This window comes from Bombus huntii, chromosome 14 (genome assembly GCF_024542735.1).
Source record: "Bombus huntii isolate Logan2020A chromosome 14, iyBomHunt1.1, whole genome shotgun sequence".
NCBI classification, from domain to species: Eukaryota; Metazoa; Arthropoda; class Insecta; order Hymenoptera; family Apidae; genus Bombus; species Bombus huntii.
In genome coordinates, this window is record NC_066251.1 from 11,381,433 (window position 1) to 11,408,489 (window position 27,057).

Below are 27,057 nucleotides of genomic sequence, written 5' to 3' on the forward strand. Positions count from 1 at the left end.
AATAATATTTTATCCGCGATAGATAAAATTCGGGATGCGATCAATGCTATCCAACTAATTAACTCGTGAAATTTTTATTTATACGATATTAATAGGAAATAGAATTTATTTTATAACCAGTCCCCTTGCAAATGATCTAAGCGAATTAAAGTTATAACAGCTTAAGAATATCGTTCGTGTCTGTTGGCTTTACAATTACTTAGTTGCTTTGCATTATTTCTTTATTAATCATTTTATTCTTAGATTTCTAATATTTTCCTACATATAGCACCTGCTCGAGGTATTAATTCCATTAATTTCATCGCGGAAGTCATGAGATTGATAGCTAAGAACCACCCAAGATTTCTAATAAACAAATTACATGCGGTTCGCATAATTCCATGTATGCAATAACTTTCTTATTGCAGGAAAGATGAACTTATGCGAAGAATTTGTTCTCCGTCCTGTCGCTGGATGTGTGGCCTACTTATATCGAACTAATGAATTTACGAGGTTCCTTCCCCACGCGACCGTGCGAGCTTACGGTGGAAAATTTTCATTGTGATGTTAAGTTAGATAGTATCAGAGATTAAAAGTATTCTTAAATAGTAATTTCGATTAGGAACCGATGTTATTCTTGTGATATTAATGCATTCAAGAACGCGATATGTTAAATTCTGGAGAATTCTCCAGTCGATTTTATTTTCCGACGTATAGGCCGTATATTCGTCAATTTTTAGTTTTTAATTTTCTCTAGAATTTTCTACCCGAATTCAGAGTGATTGGATCTTAAATTACGACAAATTCTTAACTGTAATAGAAATATACACTAATGCTTACGATTAGAAGTATGCACTCCTCGTATAGTTTTACCCGAACCTAATTTAATATAATATATTATGGAAAATTACGGATAAAAGAATCTGCGATAATCGCATCATTTATTAATATTATAACTGTGTATCGTAAGAAGAAGAAAAACGAAATCGTCTATCATTCGAAAGATATTAATTTTTTGATCCACGTGTCTGTTCATATCTCTTTTTTCAATTCGGATTTAAAAATTTCGGATTTTTGTTTTCTATGGCGTTGCATATAAAGCGATATAGAGAGAAGTTCGATGACAACCGAACTTCGTGAAATACCTGCATATTTAGCGGAAGAGTTGTTAGTGAGTGCCTTGAGACTGCATAGTATCAAGAGTAAAAAAAGAGATACTGTCATATCATAACAGAGATGTCCTTTATCCTTTCCATGGAAACTACACGGCAGCAATTGCGGAAATAAACGCGATCCTAGGGAAAAACACGAACCAGTGAGGCTGTCTCACTGATTCACAGTTGAAATATCAGTCAACAGTCTTCATTGTTTGGCCAGTCTCTCATTTTGTCCCCACGGCGGTATTAAAATCTTCCACGTGCTCGACAGTTTTGGGAGGTATAAGTTCTTGTTTGAAACGAAAAAAACGCAGTCGACCACAATGAACACATTGAGAGGAAACGAGCTGTACATATCGTCGCACATCGTCACCTTGCACCTGTCTCGACACAGGACATTTAACAATGCTCCAAAGTACAGATCCACGAATACGAATCGTGAACCGAATGCCGCGTATGTACGTATGTATATAGATTGTAGATACGTGGGCAGAGATTGCATCGGTATTTGTTATTCGGTGTTGGTATTTGTACTCTTGCCTACATCAATGTGTACGCGCAAGTATGTATATGCGATCATTCGATTGTGCGCATTCACGTTGCGAAACAATACCCCTGAGTTCAGTTCACCCCTTTCCCGATAGCCCTTGCTCCCCCTTTTTCTCTTCCTGTCAATTTCTCTTTCATTTCTTCCATCGCTGCTGCTTTTGCCTCCCTGACCCTTTGCCTGGCATCCAGATGCTCTACGGTCTTCGTCTGATTCACTATTTTCCTTTTCTTAGTCTTTTTATCTCTTTACATAGGCGTTTAATTGTTGTTCTCTCAACTGTTCGTAAATCTCTACAATTATTCCGACTCTGGCCTAGTTTTTGTTTTCTCCCTCCTCACACTTTATTTCTTTAGATACGTTTCTTTAGCCTACCACGTAGTTTCCTCGTTCGCCTTCCTTCTTTTTATCCTTGCATTCTTCTTCCTGCCCTCGATTTACCTCTGAGCTGAGCTTCCTTCAATCTGGAAACTGGCTCCGTTCTCTATACCCCTACAGTTTTTCCTAACGTTTATCTACTTGTCTCCGATTGTTGAATTAGCGAAATCGTTTAAAGAGGACGGGTCGGCTAAAATACATTGTCTAATTGTGTAGAAACTGAGATATATACAGGGAGAATCCGGCGATGCCTAGAACTATAGGCTGGCTAACGGGGTTACTCTCGTGCAGCTTTTCTGAATACAGACAAAGTTCGGTATTTACGTGGAGGATACGGAGGCGAGGAAAGAAAAATCTCTGTCTGGTCGTTAGCCAGCAGACAATACAATCTGAGCGTGGATGCTTTCCATTCTAAACATACAGTTGATGAATTCACGCGCATATCGCAGAGATGCTTGGTTTTCGGAGTGTCACACACCACGATGCAACATTAATAATTAGAGCTAGCTCGAATCTTGGTTAATAACGAGGTTCTACCCCTCGTACTCGTGCACCTTTAGTTATTTCGCGTCGTGTCATGGCTTTTCGAAATCGATGATATTCTACCGAAGTACGTATATCGTATTGCTTCGCAGGAATTTGTGAAGTACATCTACATATATACGGGTATACACACATGTATATCTCTGTTTAATATTTAAAATTTAAATGAAAGACAAGGCAACGGTTAGTAATTAAGAAAAAACACGGGTCAAGATGTTGCGTGACCTTTTTTAATTACGATTAATCTTTCGATGGGCACAAATCGAGTGAAACGTGCTTGATACGATGAGTATCGAAGCGGTAATTTTTATGTACCGAGAATAGTATTTTTATCTAATGAAAAAGGCATCGGATATACATTATTATTAGCTTTTCAAAACATAAATAGTATCTGATGAAGTTGTTTAAAATATTTTTTCTCACATTGCGTTCCTGTGAGTTGTATTTATTTATGCAAAGTTCAAGTAATACCGAATATCCACGAGTTTTTCCTCGTGGACATTTTTTCGTACCCGCGAAACGTTATAAGGTATACCAATATAATGAAATGATCAATAAATCCTTCTTGGTGCGGAAAAACTAGAAACCTCGTTCGTTTCTATGAAACATATCGGTCTCTGTGTGTGATGCATGAATCTATATATTATATTCATGGAAATTCAACCAATTTATCGGAGTTAATCTGCATGACCAGCTGCTTTTTAAATGGCTGTTTCATTCACGACTAGAATTTAACCAAGCAAATGTATACTCTGATTTTATTCTCGTTAACAGGAGGAGTCCGTTGAGCATAATTTCTTAGGAAAATATCGTTTGGATTGCAAAAATTCACTAGTCGTTTTATCACCTATGCAGCCACGCGAACATTCTATCGTGTTCCAAAGAAATGCTTTTTCTACGGGATATTATATTTTTTCATTTGTTTAAACAAAGTTACTTCTCTGATAGCTCTTATCTTCGATTGTAATTCTTTTCAAGATACATGTCGTAGTCGATCTCGAACGTAGTAATTAAGAAACATAGTAACTTCAAAGTTTGTAAAAGTGGCGATATCCTTAAAACATTGCTTGTCCGATGTTACCAATTCATCTTTCTTCGTTTTCCAGATTTCTACGTTAGTGTCGCACAGAGAACGTCCGCTATGTTCGGACAGAAGTCTCCGTGCTGTTGCCAGAGTCGGACAAGCTGTGAATCTGGCAGTAGAGAGGTTCGTCACTGTTGGCGAAACCATCGCGGATGGAAATCCAGAGATCAGGGAGGATATGTACCAGGCGTGCAAGAGAGCAAGAGATGCTGGTAAGTCATTGTCTGCAATCTGTCTATAAACCATTATTGACTATACTTGATTTGCCGTTATATGCGTATAATGAATGAGTCGAGACTAGAGAAATCACGTTGCAGGCGTTATTTCTTCAGATTTCGACTTTTATCGAACATAATTCATAATAAAAAATTGTTAATTTCCATTTCTGTACGTTAACGTGCCGGAAATACATATATGCAGGAAATTATTTCTTCCGTCCATTAACACTGGCTTAAAGACCATCTACATATATATAAGATTTTCACGCAACATGATGCGCAAAGTTCGTATTTGTCGCGTTAGTAATCGGTCATCGAGAGATCGTCGCCAAAACTTTTTAAGCAAATAGAGGTGACCTAAAAAATTCTGCGAAGATTTTAAAGCCGCTTGAAGATGTAAAGACGTTTGTCAGGAGTTGTCGCTTCTAAAAGTTGAAAGGATATCTCTCAGCAGGCACTCAAGCTCGTGCTGACGTTCAGAGAGACCTTGTCATTGTTACTTCCAACAAGTTTTACTCCAGCTTGACTTCGGTCTACTTTGCTTTCTTGACAATCGGCAACATTGTCGCATCGGTACTCGCCAGTAGCTCTATTCGTTTGGAAATAAAATCTCTAATAATACCTTACTTGTCTGCGAAACTCACGATAACGCAGCGTTATATCGTAGTTCCTTTATTTGTAGTATACTTCGTACGATCCAACGCGATGCGAAGTCAGTCGATGAGACGCAAAATTTCGAAAATGTTAAATGTATTGATGTACAGAGCGGGACGAAGTAAAAGAAAGTAGTTGGGAACTTGGAAATATTATAATCACCGTTCCAAGAGCGTCCCAATGATTTGCAGCAACAGCGCCGGCTCCATCTCCGTCGTTGCCAGAGGGCCCTTCGTGCGAAGTTTTCGTGTCACCGTTCTGTATGGCCTTATCCATGCTTCGACCAGTTCCGACCAGGCACGGTCCTTCGCGATCTTGATCTCCTTTTGTAGCGAGCGCCGTAGCACGCGGTACGCTTGCGCAGCAAGACTTCTTCCTCGTCGCATCGTCGCCAGCGGCGGGCTCTCAGGTACCCTCTTCAGGCCCGGACACATCACGCCCTCAACTCCGTGATGTCGGGAATCCACCAATACACGGCTCTGCTTCCCCCGATGTCCAGCGTGGTTCGCGGCATAGACGTGTCACATATTGCCGTCATGACTCGGCGGCGGTTCTCGACCTCCTCCACGCTTGTTTCCGTCGGCGTCGTCGAGGCCTCCCAGTTCCAGGCAGCCACTTTTGCAGCCGCTCGAAGCAGATCGTCGTCCCTTTCTTTAATCTTTCACGTTGGTGGTTCGCGCGCGCGTCCTTTTCTCGGTGGACCGCGGCCATCGCCCGCGGTCACCATTCCAGGTCCAAGTGTGTTTTTCACCTCCATGAATATGCAGAGGTGGTCCGACAGTGTCTCGACCCCCTCGGCCACTCTTCAGCCTGAAATCCGCCTGAATGCATCGCGGGAAGCTCATGTGATCAACTACGGAGCTCCCCCTCCACGCCACGCAGGGGCTGGCCGAGCCCCTATTCACCAACAGGAGTTCAAGTCCCGCGGCCCAATCTGACAGCGCGCGGCCGCGCGCTTTGGTCCTGGGGTTTTCCCATTCCGTGGAATGTACGTTGAAGTCTCCCAGGACGAGCACCTGCCGAGGAAGGCGCCGCCTGGCGCAATCGCCAACCCCGTCCAAGAACTCCCCATCCGCTGTTGGGTGACACGTACACGCCCACCACCACCATTCCTGCCCACTCTACCGCGAGGTATCCGTTGCCGCGCTCCAGCGGGACTCCGTCCGGCGTTGATGTCCAGGTGACAGCAACCATTTCGTCCGTATCTCTGGCCCAGTCCGGAGCATCCAGAACTCTGTATGGCTCGGTCACCACCACTAGGGCGACCTAGGTGCTCTCCCGAATGATTTGGTAGAGCAGGTCTTGCGCTCGTCTTGACCGTCCCAAGTTGACCGTCTGAAGGATGCGTCATTGCTTCCATGGCTTCCTCCGCGCCAGCCTCCTTGCTCGCGAGCTTAGGATCGGGGATTCTCTGCAGCGACGAGCCTTTTTCGTTGCCACTTGCGACCGTGGATACGCGGGTGGTTCCTCTTGTTTCCTTCTTCGGGGGAGGGGGGGAGGCGCAGGCCGGATCCCCCATCTTTCCCGCAGGGAGGACTTGCTTATGTGAGTCTATGGGGGCTGGCAAACCCACGTTCCCGCAGCCAGGGAGGACCGTCGGGACAAGCGTCCCGCTTACGTGAGTCCTCTATGTACACCGCAGGGAAGGTCGCCGGGAGTGTAAGGCGTTTAAGTACGGTTACACTCTCTTTACGTGGCCTTGGGTAGTAGCACACCCACGATCCTAATGCCAAGGATGAGTCCCATCTGGAACTGCCGAGCACGGTTAGCAAGTCGCCGGCCGGTAGTGTTGTGGCCGTACATCCACATGATAGCCCCATCAATGACTTAGGATGGTACCACGGGTGTGGTATACGACCCCTCTGCTCGACCAATTATGGGTTTGGACTCGTGGTGGCAGTGGTTGATGGTCAAGATGCTGACAAGAGGGCCGATTTAAGGGGTATTGGCTCCCCCGAATGGCCTTCGGCGGGTGAGCAGCGTCCCACCTGCTCCGGAACCATCCTGGAGAGACGAAAGGGCTTAGAAAGCGCCCCGTTCGACCTGAGACGAACGATAGCCCCTGCCAGGCTTAGCTAGTCCAGGTAGCAAGGTACTGAGTGCCTTGTGCGCTGGTTGGGCGTAACTCCAACTCCTATGGCCCTAGGGGTGCCCGGGTACTGCATAGCGCTAAATTTACGCTCAGGAAAGCACCCGTAACCAAAGATGAGAATACTTGGACCTCCCATCCTGTGTACCGATGGTGCTCCGAGCGCCTCGCATAGCAGGCATTCCGGGTTCGCGGCAGTGCATCCTTTGGCTTGGTGTCCCAAGTCGCCGCATTTGTAGCACAGGTGCCCCCTGTCCTCCTTGGAGGTGCATGTCTTGCTTATGTGCCCAATCTCCAGGCACCTTTAGCATTGCAAAGGTCTTCGCTCGATGGCTTCGACTTTCGCTATCGTCCATCCTATGGCCAGCCTGGGCCAGTTTTCTCACTGTACCGTCCGGGCCTCGTATCCACACGGATCCAAGACCGTTTCGAGCGAGGCGAATCTCTCCCAGTTTGACGTTCTCCGCCTTGCAACCACTCTCCTTCGCCAGGATGTTCCTGATTTCCTCCTTGGTGGCCAAAATGACTATTCTAATCAGTCTTGTTTCCGCGGCTCGGAAGGGTGTCGTTATGCGGACCTTGCTCGGATCCAGGGTCCGGGTCAGCCCAAGCCCATCCAGGGTCAGTGCAAGCGCAGCGGCCTTCTCCCTCTTCTCTTCGGAGACCTCCAGAACGACGCCTCCGTCATAGTTCTACGCATCCTTACCGCGTTGATGCCGACCTCGGCCAGAGAGACGCTGTCCTTGGCCGTGGCCAACACTTCCGCGTAGAATTGGCCCGATCTATCCTTCAGCGTGATCGTTATCGCCGATGTTCGCGGTGTATGTGGGGGGGGGGCAGCTTGTCTCCCCCTCTGCACATGTTCTCCAATCCTCTCTCTGGGGCTTTCCTCGGGCTCTTCACCCCTGTCCCGGGAGATATCTTCACCGGTTGTTTCTCCACTGGCTCCTTCTTCTTCCTGTTTCTTCTTTCGACGGTCTGCCATTCCATGGCAGCCGCTTGTCTTCCCTTCAGTCATCAGCGAGGAGCCTAGCTCCTCCATCTTGCGTTCGATCGCGCCGAGACGCGCTGTCTCGCTGCTCTTCTCTGCCGTGGAGCTTGAGGTCAGCTCTTTTCGGAGCGCCTCGTTCTCCGTCTCTAATGCCGCTATGCATCCTTCCATTATCTCGAAGGCGCCAGGGACGGGGTCCATCCGTCTCACCATCTCCGTTGCGCCAGCGGCAGTAGATCCCGCCGCTTCTCTCAACATCTTCTCATGTGTGCCCTTTAGGTTTCGAGATGTTTTGGCAATCTTGGTCACCTCAGAAGCTCGACGGAGCAGTAGCGCTCCTATGTCCGTTGTAGTAGATGTCCTCATCTCTTCGGCCAATTCCGTGGGGAGCTCGGGAGATCCGCCGGTCTTTCTTTTCTTCGCGCGGGGCGCTTCGATCCGTAGGCTCCCCGCAGGCAATGCAGGGCAAAAGAACCCCTCCTTAAGAGGGACCGCCTTCCTTATACTTCTGGTGCTGACGTGTGTAGGCTCAACAGTCAACTCCACTTCGCCCTCTCCTCTCATGGTTTCATCCGCCTCTTTATCCTCCCCCACAGTTGTGTCCTTTTTCCCCCATTGGGCGCGCAAAATGGCCACTTATACCCGCACTTGTCACTACTACCTGTCACTACCACTTTTAAATGGCCCGCGCGACGCGTTTTCGGCGCTTTTTTCCACAGGCACTAGCCCTTCACTCTGATTAACTTCCTTGTCCGAATTCTCCAGTTTTCCCGGAGATTTCGATCATGCTCACAGCTTCGTCCTCTCTATGGCTGCTCCATGCAGATGCCCTTCGAAGCGATGACTGCTGTAGATCTGAAAATCTGTCAAAGCTGTGATAATGCAAGCGGGACCCATTTATTATTGTCACGTCTTGTTAAAACTTACGCATAGTATTTACGAACATTGTTAGATTACACGTGCCTGCGATCGCTATACTCATAATCACTAAGAGTTTTAAGTATCGATGATGCGTAAATAACATTTAATTTGTGGTGTTATATATACTTGCATATCTTCCATGTTGAAGCATTGCGTCTGTTTTTCTTTTCTCATCCTTCGTTTTCTCCCACTCGTTTTTCCGAATCGCAACATAACGTACAAAAAAACGCCTCTGGCTGAAAACTCTGAACATCGTCGCTGAAAGAACATAAATGCAAACTGGCGTATGCAACTTTACGGAAGGCACCGGTAAGAATACTACTAGGAGAAAAAGTCGCGATATCCTCTTCCGCTCAAGGCAAAACAATTCTCGAGAAAGTACTTAGTAACATATCTGTCCTCTATTGATTCATTGCGCTGAAACATACAAGTCCGAAGAACTAAGCGATATATCGATTTACGATATAACTGACCAAAATCTTTCTCTGATTTTGTCGCACTAACTTCGAGTTTTGTAGAACTCATTCGTAAATATTTTCCGATTTTACTAGAACAAACGAATGATCTGGTAAAATCGTCAAAGAGAAATGGAGATGTATTTCGATGGAAAAAAGATGAAAATGTTTCAAAAATTCGCTGTCGAAAGTACGGTTGTAAAATAGCACAATGTAAAATTCAAATAAAATATAATGCACTCACCTATTTCATGGAACCACGGGAGGATAGAAAACATTTGCTACGTTGAATGTTTTCCCGTGTAACATCGGACAAAGTCATTAAAGAATCGTATTTTTGCATTTTGAATAATGGCATTCAATACTCCATTTACATAATTTGAGCATAAATCAAGGAACATATTTTCATAACGTGAGGTCTCCTTCGTGCCTTTTTCCAAGGTGTATGCCAAAAAATATCTCGAATGTATAAAGCGAGTACGCGATGACCCATATTCCTTAGTCCTTGAAAGATTTTTCGCTATGCCAAGTAGAGCCTTGAGCAACGTCTTCTCTGGATGAAAAACAACCAGAAAAATATCGCCACGAGTTTTTTTAATTTTACAATCTCTATACTACGTGTTATGAATCAATAACAAATTCTGCAGCTACCGACGTAATACGTAGATATGCTCTAATAATTTCATAAAATATGAAGTATTCTAAATTCGGAAACGCAAAATCGAAAATTATTGGAATTGGAAGATTATCTTGAAAATGTCAAAATTTACGAAGGTCAAAGAAAAAACGCTAGTCTCTGCTAAAATCAGGCATAAACTTGATTACGACAAATCTTTATTTTACGAACGATATCCCGGAAATAATTCGCCACGGTGTAGCACGAGGATGCGGCATGACACGCAGTGTATCTAAATAAATCTTCATGTGCTGGCTCGATTTCACATTTCATCTTCTTAATCCATTCATAAATGTCGAACATCTTTCTGTTAAAAAATTCGATATATTCTATACTTCGACTACTACTACTACTATTATATTTGAATATAAGGATCTAAGTATTTCGCGAACAATTTAATACGTATGAATATAATTTCCGAACCAAATATTTTAATTAAATTAATTCGAATCGATAAACAAAGTACATCAAATGCGTCGTTATTTTTGGTAAAATAACACCATCGAGCTTAATTTTATTTGAAACATCCGATAAATGCCATAACATATCGTTCGAAGCAACCGTTCACTAAATTATGTAGTCTTATTGAATATTTGGGACGAGAATACGCTCAAATGTTTTTTACATGACGCGACGCGAACTCTAAAACGAATTAACTGAAAATCATATCAGCTTCAAATACGTGGTTATTTATCGAACAAATCGAATAGCTCCGGTGCTAGTTACGTATTTGGAATTACAGATTATTCTATTTTCAGATAATTTGTTAAATTAGCGAATAAATTCAGAGAAAATTCGATTGATTCGTCCCAATGGAAAATACGAATTGATAAAGCCCGCAATGGTAATTAGACCATGATTAATAGCTAATTGGGACTCTAATAGGAACGGCGGCGACTCTGGACGTGGATCTACAGGAAATTGCGGCGATTTCGTCTGCAAGAACGATTGCGTCCGTGGTAAACGATAATTTACAATACACAGACTCGAAAATTCACTGGATGAATCCAGCTGGCCACGGCGACCGCCTCCTACAGATACGAACTGTATTTACGAGCGACATTGCACGCCGGGTGAAATAACTTTTATACGGAACCAACTAAATTTCCCGTAGTCCAGTTAGTTTAAATCGCTAGCAAAACGAAATAATTGTCGATAAATTCAAAAGTAGCATTCACGTCCCTTCTTTCTGTTCCGATCTACCATATAAATTTCATACTTGCACGTAATTCCTTCTTCGTATAATGAAAATCTTGGTTTTTAAATGCTAACCGTACGACGATGAAGCGAAACGTTTATTTTCTATTTTCTCGAACGAAAACATCCCTGCAATCGATAGATTTTTTTCTGTGGATTTTCCGTGTATAATATGAAATCTGAAAGTATCTTCATGAAGGTCTTGATTGCGCGATTAATTTTGCTTCTTTTTCACGAGAATCAATAGGATACAGAGCTTCCAAAAGACAAAGAAGCTACGAGAATCTTCTTTAAAATTTTGTACGGAACAAATATTTGCATGTTGCTCGCGCTTGTTAAGCTCGTCTAGCCGCTGAAAAATTCAGATCTAGCGTGGAACAATAGGCAGGTGGTATCAAGAAAACGAGTAACGCGAGAAAATGTAGTACGAGGTCGAAAGTCGAGAGGTAGACGATGTTAGATGAAAGGACAAAGGGCGTGGAGTTAAAGTAGAGGAGTAGAAAAACAAAGATGCTAAAAAGTTTGAAGATGGTAGAGCCTGGACGGAAGATTTAAACGACTCGCTCCTTTACACTTCTTTCATTCGATTTCATTCACGAATCAATTAATATTTCGCCAATTTAACGAGTATCTTATGAAGATGGAACGATACCAAACGGACTTCACAGGAGCATGGAACGTGTAAGAAAAATGATTTTCCTATAGCAGGATGACTCGTACCTTGAATTTTGTTTCAAACGGTAAGAAGAAAAGCTCGTATTTGTCGCTAAGCTGCGTAATATATCAATTTCGCAGGAAGCTTCGCACTATATATGAGGTTTTTCAAATTTTTAGATCGTGCTTTACAACCTACAATACAAGTCCGCAAAGTACGTGTTATAGACAGATTAACTATATATATATATGTCGGATCACGATTCGAATTTTGGGCGCGCGACGACTCTTCATGTGGACTAGCCATCGTTTCACAAAGCCGAGATTTTATTTACACGTATATACAGGTCTATCACTAAGCTTAACAAATAATAAGTACAACTAATAATAAGTCTAACAAACACTAAGCCTAATGAATAATACGATCTACGAATAATTAAATTAAATAATACTATTAGCAATGTTTGAGTTCAAACGAATCCACGGTCACTGGGATAACTCCTTACTAAGCGAAACTAACTTAGACGCAAATGCGATCGTCGAAAATGCTCGATGTATCACTCTCCAAGGCAATCGCAAGAATGCCAGCCTCGTGGAGATTTTTCTCCCTGTACGATTGCATTTTGTTTTCTATACCCGTTTGGAAGCATCGAGAAGGTTCCAAACGCCGTTGCTAGGCACACTCGTTGGAAGCATCGAGAAAGTTCCAAACGCCGTTGCTAGGCAGTTTCTGCCTGGAGTTTTGATTACTAATACAATGTATGTCCCATTGCATCGGCACCTCCGAGGCAACATCACACGTGGCTCGGCCCGCTCTCGAGGCCGCATGCCGTCACAACCACATTTCTCGGAAAACACATACAACCACTCCAGACCTCCGTTAGATAAAACATCCATCCCGTGACCGTGGCTACGTTCAGCGACCGATTGTCACCTCGAACCCAATCTCGCTTATTACAAATCTTAAGCAATTACAACTATAATAAAATCTAGGCTAAGGTACTAGAGGATGTTCCCAAAATTTCCAAGGAAAGGCTTCGGCTTTCCTTTCATCTCCGACATATATATAAAAGAAAAGAGGAGGTAGAAGAAGAATTTTCTCGTTGAACCGTTTGGAATTGAATTGCAGTGTCTGCGCCCGGAGAAAGAGCGTATAAGCGAGCGTCAAGACAGTTTAACCTCCAATTGCAGTCTTTGCCATGGAACAGAGCTGTATCAAATGTTTCATAGTCTTGGAGTGCTTTACGGACAAAGTTGAGCCGGAAAGAGCGGAAAGCAAGTAAGGCAGAGCCAGCAACACGGCTGGAGAAAGTGGCGAAATGCCAAGCGATATATCGTCGTGAACAGCATCGTTTTTTTCGAATAAAGCCTTATAATATCTTCTTGATATTCTTGTTAAAGACAAAGGAATAGGCAGGCGATCGCCTTTGCCACCCAACTCCTTTCTTTGACCACCTAGCATTTTAACGTTGTTGTTTCTATAGGTAGATTCATAGATAAATTACGCTCAGAATTAATATCACTGGCTTTGGTTTATGTTTTATTTTCCTCTCCTTTTGGGCTTTAGACGATGATTTTTAGTGACTTCTTTTATGCTAATTTAGTGGATTTGCTTGCACGAATGATGCATAACGAATGTGAAACCAAAAGAATTACTCTTCATTCGGTTTAGTAGTAAGTACGTGCGATACCAAATTCTCGGTTGGTTAACGTCTTCGCTCTATTCCTTCTTGAAAATATAATAAGTTTACTCTATATCGTACAAGTCAGGGTTTAACCAAAAAGGAATCGAGAAGCGTAGCACATACATATTTGGAAGTTCCAATTTTGCCTTTCTCTCGAAGGAAGCGGTTGCTGTGTCGTCGTCTACTAATAACTGCATCGATCAACGATGAACGGTAACTTCTTCCACAGTCTGTGTACTCTTACGATAGACGGCACTCTGCTATTTTTATCCCGTCTACCTTTTAAGATCGGGTCAAGTCAACGTGTAAAACATTTATTAACCCCTGAGTATTTTCTAACTAATAACCAGGCCGGGAGCATGGTTTCCCCAGACATCGATATAACCAGACTTAGGTTTTTCCAAAACATTTCCTTTTCCAGCATCTGTTTAATTCTACTCGATCGTTATTTTTTGAGATATCTTTTCAAAACGATTTTAACTGAAACTGATCGCGAAAATTCTAACGAACCCAACAATTTAAACACACTTACGAAAAACAGGGTTTTATTCGACTCGACTCGACCATTAAATCCCTCGATTCTTAAGTAAGTCAAGCTTTGCTGAATTTCCACTTATAGCTCTCAGCAAGCGTGATGGAGTATTTTCATCGCAAGACTTGGACGAGCGTGAACCTTAAAGCGGTTATTTTTTATAAGGTTATACTAAACGCTTAAAACTACGTTTGCGTAACATCGCAAAAAATAAACCTGTAGTAAATCGTTTTTAATTAAATCGTACGTCTATAAATCTGAGCTCGCCCGCTTTCTCTTCCTAAATTCCGTTTCGAATATTTCAACGATTTAAAATCACGAGCGCGTTTATCGTTGACTCGTAGAAACAACAAAACGCTTAATCGTAAACATGAATGAAAGCTTTGGATAAAAAAAAGTAAATTAAAACTTACAACGAGATTTATTCCATTCGCTACTTTATTCTACGACTAATTCGTTCAGAAATTGCCTTCTTGCTTTAGATTACAATTATTTTAGACGATGTAACATTTCTGTTGTCGAACGAGGAAAATAAATTCGAGAATAGACGCAACGTGAACACAGTTGCATATTTTCAGCTACATTCGATTCATTTCGTATGCAAGACGAATCTTCAATGGAGCTTGAATCATTTAATATCTGTGCCATGCGTCACGTACACTATTGGCAGTGCATTTCATATTGCAACATATGTAATATATGTTCCCAAAGGATTAATCAAGAACCCGGAAGGAACGTTAGCGTATTTCACTCGATATTCCGTGTAAGTATACATATGTGTACATTCGATAGCTCTGTGGCTTAATAATTCCGCATACATCGGAGATGCAAGTTCGGTAACTGCATCTTTCTTTGCGATATACTCGTGTACTCATAATATTCATAATTTCTGGTCTAACTCGTATACGATAATACAATAATTCGTTGAGTGAGCAGAACGATTGGAGACACACTGTTCGTTTAATGTCTTTATTGATGATTATATAATTGTATTCCACCGTCAAAAACGACAATGACAAAGTTGAAAATTTGTCGCGAGATTTATAGACGGCGAACCAAATGAAACGTTGAAACTTGGCTCGACGAATGAATATTTTTATTATCGCCAAGTTATCGATTATGACAATTCCTCTGAAATTTTAATTATCGTAACAGCGATCGAACGTTGCTTTATAGTAATTTCACTAGCTGCCCTGCATAATAATTACGTACTCGCAACGGTACACAAATAGTTTGCAAAATGGTTTTGACATCGTCGGCAGGTGTTAGACCTATCTAATTAATAATATCTATTAATTAATATTAATACCTATTAATTAATAATATCTAGAAATGGACCCTGTAGAGTCATTGATTTATCTACGTCTATTGTCACGGCAAAGGATCAATGGGACCGATCTACCAATCGGTGAACTGGGTTATACGCAGTGCGCCTATATTGTTGCGGTGCTGCGATATCTGTAATCTCATGCTCTCGAATTTACATGAGAAACTGCAGGACGATTCAATTGCGTTGTTTATGTACCGCTGTTATATATACCCAAATAACTGTCGAAACGCAATCAAAACCTACTGAATTCGTCCTACTCCTACATACATGATCGTTGAAAGCGTTAATTTTTTGTAATAAAATCAATAAAGTAGATAAAATCGAAATAGAATGTACGCGGACAGGGAGCAACGGAGGTAAATTTTTTCAACTGTATGAATTACATATCGAAATTCGTTAACGTTGGAACGTAGTTCAATGGGAAACTAGTGAGACGAGTATACGTAAAAAATATGTATGTACATAGGATGGTGTAGGCACTTTAGATTAATACATTGGTTGTGGTGCGCGCAAGCTTTCCCTTCTGTCGAACAATGTGCTCATTCGCAAGATACGATAGAAAATAGTACGAAAGATATCGAATCAGAACAATGCAATGCACTTGTGCGATTGTTAAATTGGGTCAAGGGGGATTGCATGGCGTACTTGATTTTCGATCTGCATAAAGCGTCCTAAGGTTTCTCTATCAAGGCAGCTGAACTGATTACGTTACGCGAAGTCATCTCTTCTAGGTTACTATCAGAGTATAAACGGTGAAACATTTCGCGCAACGAATCGTCAAATTTTTTGAATAACGTCGCGCTAAACTTGAACGAAACGAATATGTAACAAGAAAATACGATACATCTAACTTTTATCTTGTAAAACTTATCGCTTGAAAGATATGGAAAGACGCGAGGCACCACTTTTGTATTTGTTCTCCTTGCCTTTCATACGTTAAGTTTTGCGAAATAAAAGTTAGAATATCTGATAAACTAATAATTTTTCGATATAAATAGATCAACAGTTTTTTATAGAGAATTTCGAGCTGCATCGATTAATATGTATTAAAAAATATATGACTCCATTTAAAAAAACAAAGTTAACCTTCACATGATCTTCACGCGTACACCTACTGTAAAACTAATAACATCAGAATATGCCATTCAACTTTTATCTGAAACATTTTTCGATATAATTAGTAGTATCGAAAATATTTCAGCTTAAACTCTTAGGTGACTCATCCTGTATAGGTAATGTTAGGTATATGTATATTCACAAATTTAAAGTTTAAGAAACAATAGATATAAAACGTCAAAATCTCCATAGTTTAAAAGATGAAATGATTTTGTGAAAATCGAGCGCGATCGAATTAGGATTTAATCATAGATAACGAAAAATGTCGAGAGGAGGCAACAAGATAGATTTAGCCGGCGATTCAGCAGCGTATCTAGTCTTCTACTTCGTTTGCTGCTCGTGCTTTCGAGTGCTCGATAAAATAGTGGAGTATAAAAACGCTATCTGCTAACGCTTCGTTAAACACCTTCGACAATATAAACCAAAAGATGTTTTTATGTGACTGTCGATCGATAGTCTAATGGTAAGATGTGGAAATTCAGATACGAATCTCTTCCTTATTAAAAATATGCTTGCACGGATTTTTCTATTTCACGGATTTAAAAGAATCTATAATAACTGTAATGTTCTCGATTACAGAGTAAACGGAGAGCTTTGGGATAACTTTTATATTATACGAAAGTAGTAACAGACTTTTTCATCAATATAGAAAGGTATAAGTCGACGCGAATAATATCATAAGCCTACAAAATAACTGTAGCACGAGACGAATTCTCTTAGAAACGTTACACCCCATAAAAGTTTTGTATACTATGGTAGATGGTTCCTATTCTTCTCAGCTGAACCGACACATCTTCAAACTTTATTTTTGTCGACATTGGCTAGGCGTGAAAATTTATGGCCGTATCAACGATCCTAACTTCGGTGTCCGTGAAACGTGAAACTGCGCTACTTTGCAGTGAGCCGTAAGCGAAAAGCGGCCATGGAAAATAAAAAAAGAAACAAAAAGATAAAATTTTCTAGTTGAAGAGGAAGATTCGGAACAAGTATGTATTCCGATATTAAAATGACATAGTTTCTGCGATAACTCTTCAATAAAATAAAAACTGAACTTTGTTTCATAAGAACAACTACTACGCGTTTCTCTTTATCATCAAACCATTAATCCTGTCATAAAGTATTTTTTCTATTTTCATTTCTCAACGTGTTACGCAATAAATCGCTGTTTCAAAATATTAATCGTCTGTCATTGGTTTCTGATCGAAATGCAATCAACGTTCTGTTTTATTCGCATACTATGTTTATACTATATTAAGCGAATGTTATTAACGATTAAAGCTGATTGATACTAGGATTAAGAACAGACCTAAATATTAATTTCACGAAGAAATTTTTAATAGCGAAACGTTCGTCTAATCGACGATTCGATAATTGATTAGTCATTAATACAATCGGCGATTAAATATCCACGATAATCGTTCGTTGCAACTAGGTCACATTGATGGAACATAAGATTAATTAAACATTGCATTATTATATATATTTGCGTGGAATATCTACCAATACTGTATGGCAGTACACATTCGAAAGATTCGCAACTGGTTTACGATGTTAGAAAGTGAAAGAAATTAAATTTCAAATAGTTTACGAAGTAAATTTCCACAGAGAATATTTATAAAGAAGTTGTTATATATTTGACGTTATCTAGAATATTTGTCAAATGTATGTACATATGTATATGTCGGAGATGAAAGGACACCGGAGCTTTCCCTTTTGGAACTTCGGGAAAACCCGTAAAATTGTAATCTAAAGTCTACCATAGCCATAATTAAACAATTGTCGTCATTCTATCTAATTGTATTACATTACAACTATTTCTTAGTTTTATTACTTAAGAGCAGCTATAGTAAAAGTCTGGACTAGGGTATTGGGGGTTTCCACAACATTCCAAAAATATTTATGTCGGAGATGAAAGGACATCGGAGCCTTCCCTTTGGAACTTCGGGAAAATCCCTTAACACCGTAATCTAGATTCTATCATAGGCGTAATTAAACAATTGTCGTCATTCGATCCGATTGTATTTGTTCGAGATTTGTGATAATGAGCTTGGGCTCGAGGCGACAGCCAGTCGCCGAACGTAGCCGCGGTCACAGGATGAACGCTTTGTCTAACAAAGGTATGGAGTAATTCTATAGCTCTCCTTAAAAGAAATATTTGTAGCGGCACGCGACAGTAAATATTCCAACGGCTTCTGCCCCGTGGCTCGCCACACGCAGGCCCTATTCTTCGGGTGTGATGGTTACCAGATGCCGACGCGTCTCCATAGTACATGTTCAGCTAGCCCGAGGACCGTTATAAATATTAAGATTTAGTTATCTAAAGTCTCTCAGTCTCTCAAACAGTCTTTGTCCCAACTACGGGAAGATAGTAAAGATCTATTTTTTCAACGAACGATGCTTCCCGCTAGCAACCTTCCCTCAATACCTGGGCATGACCCTGGACAGGAGACTAACGTGGAAGACACACATCTCAGATAAAAGGAAGCAACTAAAGGACAAACTAAAAAAACTCTATTGGCTCACGGGCCGACGCTCCAAACTAAACTTACAGAATAAAATTACCCTCTACAAGACCGTAATAAAACCTGTCTGGACCTACGGAATCCAACTATGCGGAACAGCAAGTAACTCCAACATCGAAATACTCCAACGCTTTCAATCGAAAACGCTAAGATCCCTAATTGACGCACCTTGGTATGTAACCAATGAAACAATACACCGCGACCTCAAGATACCCACCGTCAAAGAGGAAATAGCAAAATATAGCAACAGATACAGCAAAAGAATCAACAAACACCGAAACCCCCTAATCACTGGACTACTCGATACGACGGACCAGATTCGCAGGCTGAAGAGGCACTACCCGCTAGACCTAAACGTTAGATTCATTTAATTATCCAAATCAAGCATATGCACTTACTTATAATACTTATAGATCATAAATTATAACTATCTATAATAAGTATTAACTTATTGTAAATAAACAGCCATGTCACTGCGCCACGCCAGAAAAATTACTGAAAATTCTCAACGCGAGAATTGATTGTAATTTCAACAAATAAATAAAAAAAAAAAAAAAAAAACCTTCCCTCAAGGACGGCTAGCATCCTTTTCTAACCACCAATATGGAAATTGACCAATTAACAGCAACGTCAATTTCCCTCACTTCCGAATGAAGGCATCGCTCCGCGAATCCGATCATTTCGTGCCCTTAGATACACCCCATCATAGTTTTCCTCGACAGTGTCACCGTGACGGAAAGACACTCTTTCTCGTGTACGAGCTCATTGACGAGTTAACTAACGCCTTAGTATCTGTGATTACTCCACGTTTGATATAAGCTTCAACTTAGACTTTGACGAAAAATTAAACCTACTATCCCATTGACCGCGGATTCGTTATCGAGTCTCAGACCAGTGTTATTAGTGCCTAATCATCGCGATTTCTTGTAAACTTTGTAACATCCGTATTTGTGTTAATAAACGTTACTTCAACTTTGTAAGAAGATGGATAGTTCCAATGAAAGTTCATTACATACCTCAAACCCTTACTTCGATAGCGACCCGGACCCGTATTACGATGACGATACGACATATACGTAATTATATATTATTAATTATTATGTATTATTAACATTAATATATTAACCTCGGAGAATACGTTGAGTTACATACATTTGTACTTTTAGGTAATACTTTTTTGATCGAAACACGATCAAAGATAAGATATACTTCAGACAAATACAATCTTTATAGGCGCGTATATTTTTTTTAGATGTTTTAATTTTTAGCGGTCTTAATAAAACGGTGCCTGAAGAAATTAAAAAGCGGTAACGCGTATAAAATTGTACATGGACAAAATACGAAGACCGAAAGAAATTCTATAGAGATTTATAAAGTGGATCTCAGAGTTCGCGTCTTTAGAATCGAGATTCTATCTCAGACAAAAATCAGAGAATTTGTGTCATTCTTGTGTCGTGTAGATATGACTTTGGAATTTATTTATAACCAAAGTTGAACACGCCTGTAACGAACCTCGTTTCAATCATACCTATAATTTGCATATCATTTCATCAAGAATCAACATTTCTACACAAAAATTTTAAAAGAAACTAAAAACTATTTCAGAACACCGAAATGCATCAGATTTGAAAGGAAAAAAGAAAAAGCGCAAGCTTCGTAATTCGCATTAACATGAAATGCACACGATTTATAACCGCGATGAAAGTTAACATTAAAGAAAAACAATTTAACGATCGTAAACTTGTAGTTAAGTTTCTTACGATGTTAATTGGAAAGCAGGGAAGCTCTGGGTAGAAATTACGCGGGCAAGGGAAATACTATCACAGCATCAGCTTAAATTGAGAAATCTCGTTTTTCTCGTGAGAAGAATAAAATTGGTCATGCTATGTTGCTTTTACAGGAAATTACAGACACCGACACGTCTGGCAGATAATTAAAAGCACTTGATTATAAATGTTATAGCCGTAAAATTTTGCGATTAATCGTTTTGCATATTCCGCGATATATTTGTGATAACCGGCTTTCGGTAAAAAAATCTACTACATGGTACAAATTGACTGCGTAGTTTTCAGAAAAAGACTCAACTGTTGCTGTATATAGCGGTCACTGGATCTGCAGAATTTTAATTGAAAAATTAACTATTTGGTTGCCGACATAATGAAAATGGACACGCGGCAAACGTAGAAATATATGGTAAGAAATTAAGAAACGAAATTCGAAGTTTCAATTATAGCAGCCGATGTTCAGCTTATCTTTCGAGTGAAAAATGAGAAAAGCAAATGTTACGACCGTTCGCGGAGAGACGCGGTCGCGAGGAAAACGCGTCAGCGAGAGGCGTAAATTCTCGCTACGATTCGGTGAATCGACGCCGCGAAGTAGTCGTTCCCCTGTTTCGGTTGGGATAACAGAGGTGGTTGATATGAATATGACACAGTAGTAAGTTATATTTCACCGTTTATTCCACAACTTATAACGAGGATAGTTACACTGGTGCGTATGTACGAGATGAGTGACTGAGTGATCTGCGGATGTGTATACCCGCTCGAAGGATGTTGACCGTTCGAAGGATGCAAAAACAGTACACTTGGAAGACGATGCTGTCTCGGAGGAGAGCTAAGGATGAGTGTTTCTAGCGCACGGGACCATCGGATTTGTTGGTGCCGATGTTATTTAGGAGAGTGAGGTAATAGGCTTCGTTTTTAATTGGTTAAACGAAGGGTCTTAACCGCCCTCGAGAGAAAGTTGTTAGTGGGAGGAAAGTTGCAGCGTACGTGACAAAAACTGACTTTCCCTTGTTAAGCCGTGGTAGACAATAGTCTCTAGAAATTTCTCCGAACCAGATGTTTGTTTCGTTTGAAGGACCTTTTCTAGGAAATCTATGTGATTTATGGAAGGTCCTTGACATCATGGAAGATACGCTGCGAGTATCCGAAGACATCTGGTTGCCATATTGCCTGCGGTGTGTGGCCTCGGCTAGGTAGAGTGTTACGCGACGTAACATACTCCCCCCGTTGAGAGGGTACCGATCAAAAGTTCTGTAAAGGTGGAGTTAATTGGAGCTGCCGCCCAACTCCATGTTGATTGTTGATGACCCGTATTCTGCTGGGTCGGCTTGGCTCGATGGTGGGACGAGCTGCGTGGCACCTCGATCCAAGATGCTCCTTGCCGTGTGAGCCACCGCCGTCCGGATGATGCTGTCGTCCTCAGGGTGAACCTGGCGATGCGGCCGAAGGCCCGTTGCCTGGCTGGCATGTTGTCTCCCTTGTAGTCTAGATCGCCGTCTTCCTCGTCGATGCCGAGCGATTTCCAGGTGAAATTCACGACCCAAGAAGTGTCGTGAATCTTGCTTCTGGAAGTGTCGTTAAACACCTCGGCCCAGGAAGTATCGTCGAAGGGAACGTCAGTGATGCTTGGTGAAGTTTCATCAAGCGCGGTGCGGCGGTTTGAGGTTGATTGGGAGGCTGGACTCCCCCCGATGACCCGCTCGAATCGCATTCTCTTAGTGATGATTCTTGGTAGAGGAGAAGCGTTGGGCGTCGTGATTTGGACTTGTTTTGCCATTAGAGAGTGTGGTAACGTCGTTGCAGCCAAGGGTGACTTCAGGGAGAAGTCCGTGACACGCGACTTGTTCGGTGTGGCGCTCTGTGAACTCAGTAGAGAATCGTTGGGATCAGATAGAATGTTCTGTAACAAATTGTGGGAGATTAAGCTCGGAAACGATTTGTCGTCTGGTGAGACCCTCTCTTTCTTCAGGTCCAAAGGCTCGTTGAAGCTTGTCAAATTCAAGGTGATTAGTAGCGTTGAATCCGATTGTTCAGTTCCTGCCGATGCTAATGTGGCTGTCGTCAGGCCGTGTTTAGGTAACACGTTGCGAGTGTGATACGATGAGTTGCGAATGGGAAGAGTTTTCTGATTTAAGGCGCTCGGCAGCGTTGTATCAGATTGTTGAGATAATGAGGACGCGAACTTGGTTGTCGTCAAGTCGCGTGTAGGTGACACGCTGCTAGTATTGTGCAATGAATTGCGCGTGACTCGCGGCGAGGTCGGCGTTCGAGTCGATGCGATCTTCTCCGTCGGCGGAGTTTGACTAGCGTTGCGTGTTTTGTTTAAGTCATTGTTACTTCCCTTATCCGTGGGCCCTTGTGGCAATGGCGAAGGTGGCGTCTTCGCATTATGTCCAGGAAAATGATTCTCCGGTGATTTAAGCGAAGCAGACTCGCGACCGGCAGCTGATTCGTCGTTTGTCGATTGTGACGTCGTAGTTAGTCGTAGGTTGCTCAGTTGAGTAATTAATCGGAGTTCTAGTCTCTCGTACTCGTCGGCTATTTCGAAGCCGCGCGCGGACTCCTCCTCGTCTATGCTTACGATCTCATTTTGAATGGCGCGGAGCTCCGTTTCGTATGTGTCCAGACGAGTTTTGATTTGAATTAGCTCGTTCTCTCACGGACAGCCGGATTGTTCGATTTCGTCCAGTTTTTTCGATAAGCGTGTAAAGTGGCCGATGCAATAATCCCGGCGTCGACGCAAGGCGGTAAGTTCGTTACCGGTGGCCATTATTTGTTAGATAATTGAGAGTGGATGGTTATAACTTACTTCTGTTGAAGATTGTCCAGTTGCGGCAGGAGGTTGCGTGGTTGCGTTTTAACCACCGAATTATACCTCTTCAAGGGTGACGATCCTTGACGTTAGTGACCTCGCTGGGGGGGTAACGCTTCCGCTGCTGGTTATGTTGGATTCACGTGGCACTGTATGATAGTGGGTGTCACTGGTATGCGCTTTTCACTTGACGCGTGATGCGGCTTTGAGGATCGAATGATTCGACCGGTTACGTGTCCACACTTATCACTTGTCACTGAATCCGGCTCGAAAGATCGAATGTTTCGACCGGATGGGTGACAAAACTATCCACTGCCACTGATTATCCGGCTCGAAGGACCAAATGTTACGACCGTTCGCGGAGAGACACGGTCGCGAGGAAAACGCGTCAGCGAGAGGCGTAAATTCTCGCTACGATTCGGTGAATCGACGCCGCGAAGTAGTCGTTCCCCTGTTTCGGGTGGGATAACAGAGGTGGTTGATATGAATATGACACAGTAGTAAGTTATATTTCACCGTTTATTCCACAACTTAGAACGAGGTTAGTTACACTGGTGCGTATGTACGAGATGAGTGACTGAGTGATCTGCGGGTGTGTATACCCGCTCGAAGGATGTTGACCGTTCGAAGGATGCAAAAACAGTACTCTTGGAAGACGATGCTGTCTCGCAGGAGAGCTAAGGATGAGTGTGTCTAGCGCACGGGACCATCGGATTTGTTGGTGCCGATGTTATTTAGGAGAGTGAGGGAATAGGCTTCGTTTTTAATTGGTTAAACGAAGGGTCTTAACCGCCCTCGAGAGAAAGTTGTTAGTGGGAGGAAAGTTGCAGCGTACGTGACAAAAACTGACTTTCCCTTGTTAAGCCGTGGTAGACAATAGTCTCTAGAAATTCCTCCGAACCAGATGTTTGTTTCGTTTGAAGGACCTTTTCTAGGAAATCTATGTGATTTATGGAAGGTCCTTGACATCATGGAAGATACGCTGCGAATATCCGAAGACATCTGGTTGCCATATTGCCCGCGGTGTGTGGCCTCGGCTAGGTAGAGTGTTACGCGACGTAACAGCAAATGTAATCATCAATATTCTTCGTCACACGTTGAACACGTTCTACAAGATAATAAATATTCATCGTGTTAGATGAAAGGAAATTCGATTGTCGGAGGCCGATGATATCGGCGGCTAACTGTATAGTAGCAACAGCCAAACGACTTGAAATCGTAGGTATAATGTGTACGCGTGCAAGAGATTGATTTACATCTAATATCCTACGTATATATCCGAGAACATGTAGATGCAATCCTCTTAACCTTGTACTTTGTATTCGATGCGTTTGTATTATAGATGCTCGATTAAATGTCCAATTCCAGTTTCACTCGCTTTTCGTAATTCATATCTTTATGTTCATCATTTTGAAAAATTAAATATTCGCAATTATACCGATAACAAAGTTGTTAAAACTAAAATCAGGTTCATAGTTATATAAAATGTGGATAGAACGCTTGAAGTTGCAATTAATTGTATAGTTGCGTTATTCAAGGAAAAGAGCTTGATGAATAAGTGATTAATTGTGCATAATTATGCCACTCTGATTTTAGACATCTTTATCTGCGACAAACACGTATTAATACATATAATAACAGCTATATCTATTGCGTAAAACTAGGCATTTCATCTCTGCGGTCTTCTTCGATTTTCAGAAAAGGTTTAAATCTATCATATTAACGTTATCTTTAGCGGTGGATTTATTCATAGGATGAAAAAATGTATTCTTCAAATTTTATTAAATATGATTGTATCGTGATATCATTATCCTAAATTAACAAAAATCTAAAGTGCATTAAGTATAATGTTATTAATTTAAGAGAAAATCGAATAGAAAAATAGTATAGAGTGCAAATATCTAAAAAATTTATTAATTTATCGACTCAAAAAATAATAAGCGGTAATTATAATTGCAGAATAAATTCAACGAAGAATGTAATTTAATTTGCAGGCTCGGCTATCGAAAAATTATGCGAGTGCGCCACAGAAGACAGTTTAGCTGACCGAGGGTCTGTTGTCAGAGCTGCAAGATGCCTTCTTGGTTCTGTAACCAAGGTCCTCCTTTTGGCTGACATCGTCGTGGTCAAACAACTTCTTCTTGCAAAGAAGAAAGTGGCTCGTAGTCTTGGCCGTCTCGAAAGTGTTTCAAACTTTACCGAATTTGTGAAGGCGTTTAGCCAGTTCGGGGCGGAGATGGTGGAATTAGCACACTTAACAGGTGATCGTCAAGTAAGTAATTAACTTGATCGTATCTTTATACGATGTATAAATTATATCTTATTAATAACTGTGTTAGAGAAGTTTTTCTAACCTTGCTATCGCGTTTGCTTCCATCGGATAGTGTTTCATGGAATGGATACGATAAGAATTCTTCTCCTTTGTTTTGTTATCAATAAATGCTTGAAAGCTCGTTTTAGGATGTGTAATATTCCTGAGTTAGTCACGTTAAATAGGACGTACGAGTAAGAGACAGGACAACATTGATCGTTACTACATTAACCCTTATTTATTTGCTTCGTTTACCGTGAATCATGTTCTTGACAGTTTCATAATTAGTATTCCGAGAATATCTTTCGCTACTTTCCGTATCTTTCAGCCACCGTAAGGTGTCGAATTGTCAATAAATTATCTATTATATTTATTATATATCTATATATTTATATTATATACAATATATGTATTATATATTTATTTATTATATATACATACATATATATATATATATATATATATATATATATATATATATATATATGTCGGATCACGATTCGAATTTTGGGCGCGCGACGACTCTTCATGTGGACTAGCCATCGTTTCACAAAGCCGAGATTTTATTTACACGTATATACAGGTCTATCACTAAGCTTAACAAATAATAAGTACAACTAATAATAAGTCTAACAAACACTAAGCCTAATGAATAATACGATCTACGAATAATTAAATTAAATAATACTATTAGCAATGTTTGAGTTCAAACGAATCCACGGTCACTGGGATAACTCCTTACTAAGCGAAACTAACTTAGACGCAAATGCGATCGTCGAAAATGCTCGATGTATCACTCTCCAAGGCAATCGCAAGAATGCCAGCCTCGTGGAGATTTTTCTCCCTGTACGATTGCATTTTGTTTTCTATACCCGTTTGGAAGCATCGAGAAGGTTCCAAACGCCGTTGCTAGGCACACTCGTTGGAAGCATCGAGAAAGTTCCAAACGCCGTTGCTAGGCAGTTTCTGCCTGGAGTTTTGATTACTAATACAATGTATGTCCCATTGCATCGGCACCTCCGAGGCAACATCACACGTGGCTCGGCCCGCTCTCGAGGCCGCATGCCGTCACAACCACATTTCTCGGAAAACACATACAACCACTCCAGACCTCCGTTAGATAAAACATCCATCCCGTGACCGTGGCTACGTTCAGCGACCGATTGTCACCTCGAACCCAATCTCGCTTATTACAAATCTTAAGCAATTACAACTATAATAAAATCTAGGCTAAGGTACTAGAGGATGTTCCCAAAATTTCCAAGGAAAGGCTTCGGCTTTCCTTTCATCTCCGACATATATATATATATATATATATATATATATATATATGTCGGGTTTACATTAGAATTAGGGTTAGGGGCGTGAAGCGAATCTTCGTTTGGATTACACGTCGTCGTTATGCAATAGAGAAGACATTGG

General features: G+C 41.3%; 1 protein-coding gene across 5 annotated transcripts in view; it reads left to right on the top strand.

Moving 5' to 3' along the window:
- Nucleotides 1–27,057, top strand: part of LOC126872936 (alpha-catulin) — an 80,908-nt gene that overhangs the window by 29,984 nt on the left and 23,867 nt on the right. For all 5 annotated transcript variants that reach the window (XM_050633217.1, XM_050633221.1, XM_050633219.1 and 2 more), the window contains 2 exons: nucleotides 3,711–3,900; nucleotides 25,319–25,596. In XM_050633217.1, the coding sequence (XP_050489174.1) occupies nucleotides 3,711–3,900; nucleotides 25,319–25,596 (468 nt within the window). The remainder of the gene's footprint in view (nucleotides 1–3,710; nucleotides 3,901–25,318; nucleotides 25,597–27,057) is intronic.